The sequence below is a fragment of the Chanodichthys erythropterus genome, chromosome 3 (genome assembly GCF_024489055.1).
Source record: "Chanodichthys erythropterus isolate Z2021 chromosome 3, ASM2448905v1, whole genome shotgun sequence".
In the NCBI taxonomy this organism is placed as follows: Eukaryota; Metazoa; Chordata; class Actinopteri; order Cypriniformes; family Xenocyprididae; genus Chanodichthys; species Chanodichthys erythropterus.
In genome coordinates this window covers 235,612-244,084 of record NC_090223.1, presented here as the reverse complement: position 1 = coordinate 244,084, position 8,473 = coordinate 235,612, and the positions used below count along the sequence as shown (strand labels likewise).

General features: G+C 36.0%; 1 protein-coding gene across 1 annotated transcript; it reads right to left on the bottom strand.

Moving 5' to 3' along the window:
- Positions 1 to 1,233: 1,233 nt before the first annotated feature.
- On the bottom strand, positions 1,234 to 8,140 carry LOC137014736 (GTPase IMAP family member 8-like). The gene is made up of 5 exons (XM_067379242.1): positions 8,063 to 8,140; positions 7,509 to 7,544; positions 7,120 to 7,146; positions 4,414 to 5,103; positions 1,234 to 4,021 (listed from the first exon to the last, which is right to left on the bottom strand). Exons 1-5 carry the CDS (start codon positions 8,076 to 8,078, stop codon positions 3,282 to 3,284), a joined length of 1,509 nt encoding a protein of 502 aa, XP_067235343.1. The 5' UTR covers positions 8,079 to 8,140; the 3' UTR covers positions 1,234 to 3,281.
- Between the last annotated feature and the right edge of the window lie 333 nt (positions 8,141 to 8,473).

Genomic DNA, 8,473 nt, shown 5'->3' with positions numbered 1-8,473 from the left:
GTGCTCGAACAGGAATCAGTGTCATTTTTCATTTCTAATGGAGATTTAACTGGTGTTATATCTTTAATTGAATTGTTTGGTGTTATTCTTTGCATTTTCTTGTTTGTATGTAGTGTAAATAGCTGTAAATAAATGTGTTTAATGAACTGTTTAGTAGCACCATTGTTGTGTATTTATGTGAAAGGGGGACATGACAGTGAAGTGCTCAAGAACTGTGTACCTGCCGTTATCTGTCATCTATAAGATCTGCCACTGAAGCATCTTGAGCATCTGAGAGTTTACAGCAACAGTTTATGGGAGTTAAAGGTGCCCTTGATTCAAAAATTGAATTTACCTCGGCATAGTTAAATAACAAGAGTTCAGTACATGGAAAAGACAAACAGTGAGTTTCAAACTCCATTGTTTTCTCCTTCTTATATAAATCTCATTTGTTTAAACGACCTCCGAAGAACAGGCGAATCTCAACATAACACCGACTGTTACGTAACAGTCGGGGGCTCCGCCCCCAATATTTGCATATGCCATTGCCAGCTCATATTCAAGCCATTAGAAAGGGCAGAACGTCTGGATGTGCACAGCTGAATCATCAGACTAGGTAAGCAAGCGAGGACAATAGCAAAAAGGGCAGATGGAGCAATAATAACTGACATGATCCATGATATCATGATATTTTTAGTGATATTTGTAAATTGTCTTTCTAAATGTTTCGTTAGCATGTTGCTAATGTACTGTTAAATGTGGTTAAAGTTACCATCGTTTCTTACTGTATTCACAGAGACAAGAGCCGTCGTTATTTTAATTTTTAAACACTTCGGTCTGTATAATTCATAAACACAACTTCATTCTTTATAAATCTCTCCAACAGTGTGTAATGTTAGCTTTAGCCACGGAGTACTATCAAACTCATTCAGAATGTAAATGTAAACATCCAAATAAATACTTTACTCACATAATTCGAAGCATGTATACAGCATACATGACGAACATCTTGTAAAGATCCATTTGAGGGTTATATTAGCTGTGTGAACTTTGTAAATGCGCTGTAATATAGTCCAGAGCTCGTGTGGCAGGGAAGACGCGATTTAAGGGGGCGGCGCCGAGTGTAAATCAGTGCATTGTTAATGATGCCCCAAAATAGGCAGTTAAAAAAATTAATTAAAAAAAAAAAAACTATGGGGTATTTTGAGCTGAAACTTCAGACACATTCAGGAGACACCTTAGACTTATATTACATCTTTTAAAAACATGTTCTAGGGGACCTTTAAAGGGGTCATGACATGAGAAATCAAATTTGCTTTGATCTTTTGACATATATAGAGAGTATTATTAGTGAATAAATACATAGATCTGTGTAGGGCTAACACACCCTAGGAAGTAAAATTAGCTCAAATGAAATAATTTATCAGGGAATTATAAAGAGTTAAGTTTACGACCGAGCAACTGATTCGTCCAGCGTTCATTTGCTCGAGCCGTAAGCTCTTCTGATTAGCGCAGGTAACTTAAATCGACAGTTTAAGACATTAAATCAGAGAAGCACATAATACAAGACACTTTCTTTTAAAAATCTACAGGAGATTTTGTTTATTCTAACACAAACTAATCTAAGACAAACACACGCACATACACACATTCATTCATACGCGTTACAGTAAGACCGGAAGTGAGGGAGAGAGAGTTTTCGGAGAGAGAGAGAGAGAGAGAGAAAAAAAAAACTTTCTATCTTCTCTTGCAGTTTGACTATTTAAACTTTGTGACAGACTTTGTTTGTCACACCTCAAAGGAGTCTTGGCCAATCAGATACTGTCCTGTTTCAAAAGGGCTTTCTCTGCCCCCAATAAAACATGGGTGTTACATCCTTGGCCGGCTTCAGCAGAGAGTGTCAATTTAACATAATTTCTATTAAATGGAATACAATACATTTTAAACAGATTTCATTCAAGTCAGGATATAGGAAAGGGGGGAAGAGACAAAATAAAGCATACTTTCATTCATTCAGTCAAGAATTAACACATTTACATGAATTGCTGAGTGTTTTGATGCATAACTATTTGTGAACACAATGTAAAATGTATGTAGTTAAAAGATGTTTGATAAGTCCATTTACAATTGTTTGGAACAATTTTGATGCAGTTTTAGTTGTATAACAGTCTCTGTTGAGTTTTCTGTGAGGATAGGTCTTTGAGAGAACAAATGGGGCCTGCATTGTTTTCTCTGTTTCTTTGATCTGGGTGATCAAAGAATCGTATCTTCCTGGGTGACCATTTGGTTTGTCACTCCTCCTGCTATCAGGAAGCATGTGTCATAAAATTAATCTGCCTTGGTGTACTCTGCAGACGAACTGGAGTCGGAACTTGATTCTGAGTTAGGATTATGTTTAAAAGAATCATCTGAATGATTCAATTGTCTGGTTCGTCCACAGTTCCTACATCTGCATGAAACACTTGTTTGTCCTAATGGTCTGGTGGTAGAACTGTTGTTAATCATTTCAGAGGTTTGGGTTCTAATCCGCCCTTAAATAGTTTATTATAATTTTTTCTCATTATTGTGCCCCTATTATGGATTTCTGATCATTGTAGCTTTCATGCAGTGTGTAATGTAGCCGTATGTAAATGTAAACAGTCTGCAAAGTTGTAAAGCTCAAAGTGCATCATAAATAAAGTTATGGACCTTTACCACAGCAGAATAGGTTACTGGAAGTGCTCATCGGTTCTTCTGGTTATGTTTATTTGCTTTAACTGTCACTGTCCCTTCAGCGGGGCACCTATGTTTTCTTCACTATATACAATTAAATCCTAATCTAATCATGACAAACTGCAGTAGTCAACATTTGAAGTGGATCAGAAAAGTTAATCAAAGTTGTCCTAAGATGAAGGTTTTAGGACAACTTTGATGAAAGGTTTAGATCCACTTCAAATGTTGACTACTGTATATATCGCTGGAAAGGTCTAATATTTCTAAATAGATATTTCACCACTGGTTTGTGTTACAAATTATGTAGGAACAGTAATAGATTATTTTACTGTCTTAGTCGAGAGTTTCTTAGAGACTCTGTCTATGAAATATCACTTTTGTTTAGGCTGTTTAGAAAGAAAATGAGAGATATATTTCCAGGTTTTGACAATTGCAATACAACAGATGAAATAATAAATATACATACCATATAGTATATACTTAACATGGCAATCTTAAAAAATCTCAATCCAATTGTCATTAAATATTTTAGAGAACTGAATTACAAATTAGTGTATGAAGATCTGGACTTTGTTGTTTAATCAGATTAACTATGGCCCTAATTTTCCTTTTTCTAGTGCTATTCCTACTACTGCTGCTACTCCTGCTACTACTACTCCTCCTCCCATTGCTGTTAGTGCTGTTTCTCCATAGTCCCTCCATTTTTGATTTGAAGCCTCTTGTTCAATCTTTCTCTGGGCGTTTTCATATATCTCATTAGTATAGTGCTGTCCTCCATTGTCCTCCACCATTTCATCAATCTTCTGCAGCAGTTTTGTGACCTGAGAGCGATTAATCATGTCTTCATTGTTGAATGAGTGAAATCTGCCACCGCACTCATCAACAAGAGCCTTGAGATCATTATTTTCACTGATGTATTTATCTAATGAAATACCCTTCAGATGATCAGCGTGAGTGAACAGAATGATGGTGTGATGAGAAGCTTCTTTTCCAAAGTTTTCCTGAATCCATTTCACTGTTTTCTTCTCTTCTTCTGTGAATTTCACACCCAGTCTGATGACCAGCAGAAACACATGAGGGCCAGGAGCAGACATGAAGATGCACTTCTTGATCTCTTTCTTCAGCTCTTCTTCACTCAGTGATGTGTCATATAGTCCTGGAGTGTCGATCACTGAGATGATTTTATCCTTCACTGTTGTCACACAACTTTGACAGCATCTAGTCATGGACTTAGAGGAAGCACTTGGTTTAAACTCAAAGTTGCCGATGATGGTGTTTCCTGTTGAACTCTTTCCTGATCCAGTTTTACCCAACAGCACAATCCTCTGATCTGCAAAAGAGAGAGGAGTTTAAAACGTTATTTACACTTGTGATAATAATTCAGCACTTTGTCTTTGCTCAATAGAGGGCCTCAAGATGACTTAAAATAAGACAGAACAAGCTTAAAATAAGTTAACTAACATTATTTTAATTTTTTCCCCCATCAAATAACCTGGGTTCCTGTTGCTTTGAAAAACCTGGATATACTGTACAAGGTCAGCTAATATTAAAAGTGTGATTTCTAGAAGTTCTAAAAGATTCTTTGCCCCCATATCACATTTTTTGTTTGCCTCCACTTCATGCAACCAAGACATAGATTATCACATACATATAATTTACCTTTTTTACATGAAAATCTCTCAGAATTAAAAGAAATGAAACCACAAATGGCTAAATATTTACCCAATTTAAAGCGCAATCTCTCTTCAGCAATCTCCCTTATCAGTCCTTCCATCTCTTTCAGATCTTTTTGGTCTGCAGCATCCTTTTCTCCAGGATTCAGTTTAAGTCTATTGCTGTAGTTTTGTCCTCCATTGTTCTTCATCATTTCATCAATCCTCTTTAAGAGCATCGTGATCTGGTAGGAATCACATTCATTTTTGCTGTTTATCACATGATATCTTCCCTCAAAGTAGTTCAGCAGCTCTTTATATTTTTCACTCTCAGTGATTTGAATCCATGTGCTTTTGGATATTTTTTCTCGACCAATAAACAGCACCATAGTGAACCTCTTAGCTTGAGCTCCAAAGTTATCCTGGATTTGCTCCACAACGTTCCTCTGCTCCTCAATGAAGTTCTCCAGGTTTATGACGAGCAGGAAGACGTGAGGACCAGGATCAGAGAGATCCAGACTCTTCATCATCTGCTTCTTCAGCTCTTCATCAGTCAGGTGAGTGCTGAAGAATCCTGGAGTGTCGATGATGGAGATGTTTCTGTCTTCTACTCTTCCTCTCTGTCTCTCACTTTCTCTCGTTCTGCTCTCCTTAAAAGCCTCTTGACCCAGTATTGCATTTGCTGTTGGACTCTTTCCAGCACCAGAGACTCCCAGCAGCACAATCCTCAGATCGTTTAAATCATGTTGTTCATCAGGCTCTGTGAAAGAGAACGTCACTTTAATTAGCTGTGTTTCAAAGATGACATTTTATTAAGCACGAGCAGACAACAGCCGTGGCTAACGGCTAATGCTACACTGTTGGAGAGATTTATAAAGAATGAAGTTGTGTTTATGAATTATACAGACTGCACGTGTTTAAAAATGAAAATAGCGACGGCTCTTGTCTCTGTGAATACAGTAATAAACGATGGTAACTTTAACCACATTTAACAGTACATTAGCAACATGTTAATGAAACATTTAGAAAGACAATTTACAAATATCACTAAAAATATCATGTTATCATGGATCATGTCAGTTATTATTGGTCCATCTGCCATTTTTCGCTGTTGTTCTTGCTTGCTTACCTAGACTGTTGATTCAGCTGTGCACAGATCCAGACGTTAATACTGGCTTGTCTAATGCCTTGAACATGAGCTGGCATATGCAAATATTGGGGTCATACATATTAATGATCCCGACTGTTACGTAACAGTCGGTGTTATGTTGAGATCTGCGTGTTTTCCGGAAGTCTTTTAAACAAATGAGATTTACATAAGAAAGAGGAAGCAATGGAGTTTGAAACTCAATGTATGTCTTTTCCATGTACTGAACTCTTGTTATTAAACTATGCCGAGGTAAATTCAAATTTTGATTCTAGGGCACCTTTAATGTGTAAGTGTTTTCACACATGATCGTTGGGTGGGTAATTGGGAAATGAGTGAGGTATTTAGTGTTTCCCAAATAAAACAAAAGAGATGTTAGTTTTGAGGGATGTCTAATGTAGAGAAATGTTTAGAGTTTTGCAAAAAGTTTGCTTTACAATTGCAAATGAGTGTAAAGCAGATAATGTGCTTAAAGTTTTGCAGACTTGGTCTGGAGATGTACAGTTGCAAGAAAATGTATGTGAACCACTTGCAGAATCTGTGAAAATGTGAATCATTTTAACAAAATAAGAGAGATCATACAAAATGCTTTTTTTTTTATTTAGTACTGTCCTGAGTATGATATTTTACATAAAAGATGTTTGCATTTAGTTCACAAGACAAAAGAATAGCTGAATTTATTCAAATGGCCCCATTCAAAAGTATGTGAACCCTTGGTTCTTAATACTGTGTTTTGAACAGGATGACGATGTCACAATTTTTCATATTTTGTTTAAATATCATTGTTTTTCATTTAATACTGCCCTTCGGAAGCAGCATGTTTCCCGGAAAAAAATTAAGTACAATTTACCTTGATATTTGAATTAAAAAGTTTTCACCCCCCGACTCTTAATGTGTCGTGTTTCCTTCTGGAGCATCAGTGAATGTTTGAACCTTTTTTAATAGTTGAGTTTGAGTCCCTCAGTTGTCCTCAGTGTGAAAAGACGAATCTCAAAATCATTCAGTCACTGCTGGAAAAATAAAATATAAATAACATGCATTTTTTATGATCTCTCTAATTTTGTTAAAATTATTCACATTTTCACAGATTCTGCAAGGGGTTCACATACTTTTTCTTGCAACTGTATGAGTGATCTTTTTAGTGTGTAAGCAAAATTAAAAAACTGTAATTTACACAAGATTGTTGAAAATTATTCTGATAAAAGTGTTTTCCAAAAGTATGGCACTAATCTCCTGCACATACTTTACTTTCCTTCCTTTTTTAATTTTAATTCTCCTTTTTGAAATTTCTCTCTTGTTTTGCCTCCACTGCTGCTTAATCAACTGAATCCCATGTAATTTAATAACAGTCTGCACATTTTTAATGTAGGGCGAACTCTGTCAGAGTCCACAGGACAGCACAATGAGTTCAATTCAGATAACAGTTCACTGCAGAAAAACAACTTCCTATTCCCCAAAAGACTGTCATCACCGCAGTGTCACAGAAATAAACTATTTAACCAATTACCATGGAAATCAAATTTAATTATAAACTGGCACCATTCCTGACACAAATGAGAGATTATTAACACAGAATCAGGGCTCCAAACTGTGATATATATAACACACTTTTCTGTCAGATGGACTTACGTTTGGGCTGATCTGAATCTTTACCCACTGCAAAACAAGACAGTAAAACACAGTGTAAGTGAATCTGCTGAACATTATGTCTTGCCTTGCATTACTACATAATATTGAATTTCATCATATATTCACTATGAATACAGAAACATCAACAACCCTAATGTTGAGGACACAAATGAACCATGTGCATTTCATTCACTACATTTAACTTCTGCTCTAGCATAATCATGTAGTAGTGTCCTCAAATAACAAACTAACACACAAGACAAAACAAACAGAGACAAACAGATGAAAACCAAACTGACGAACTGCTCATTTAATAGCATAAAACATTAGTAAACTAAAGTAACTGATGAATGTTTCACAGTATGAGTCAGATCATGTAATGGACTTACTGTAGGGGCGATCAAAATCTAGACTGCTTCTGCCTGCTGCAAAACACACACACACACACACACACACACACACACACACACACACACACACACACAGTAAACAAGCTTTACAATATTTCACTGATGGATGAAAATAGTGTTATATAAAGCTGATTTTACAGATTTGATATGAATGTTTGAAAGGAAAAGAGCGACCTGGTTGTCAGAATCATAATGAATATTTCAGATGTTAGGCCTACTTCAGATTTCATCTTTAAATTCAAAGCCTGATATTTTTCTGTGTTGTTTTTTAAGACTATTTTTTTTTTAAAGTTACAGCGATATAACAAAAACACTTACCGCAGAACTTCTGCATCACAAAACATTCCGTAACTTTTAACGCTAATGTTTATCTGCGTGTGTATCTGTCCGTTACTCTCTCAGTTCATAAACGCCCCTTGAAATGCATAATTCATAAATAAATCATTCCTTAAGCAGGAAGAGAGTCGGTTATGATATATCATACAAACGTTTAACATGTTAATAAACATATTTTGTTGTTCTTAAAACCTTACCTCCACTCTTCGCCATGTTCTGTTCACCTCCAACAAAACCGAAAATAACCCTGTGTCCCAATGTCCAATACTGTCCATCCTAAAAATAGTAGGCTATGTGAGATTAAAATAAGTGTGTCCCAAAGAATAGTATGTTGAAAATAGTATGCCAAAAGTCCCCGGATGGTCTACTATTTAGAGATTTTCGAAGTGTGCACACTATAAAGGCTAATATTGCCAACAACCCATTGACCCGTTGGACGAGGATTAGTTCAGAACTACAAACGCGAGTAAAAAGTGTTAAAAAACTACAAAACATGGCGGATATGCGCTATCGACGATGAGAGGTTTGAGTGACTAATAATCAGTTTAAACTGATAGAAAATATTTATTTAATGTTATCCGTGTTATTTTTCATCTGCAGATCAACAT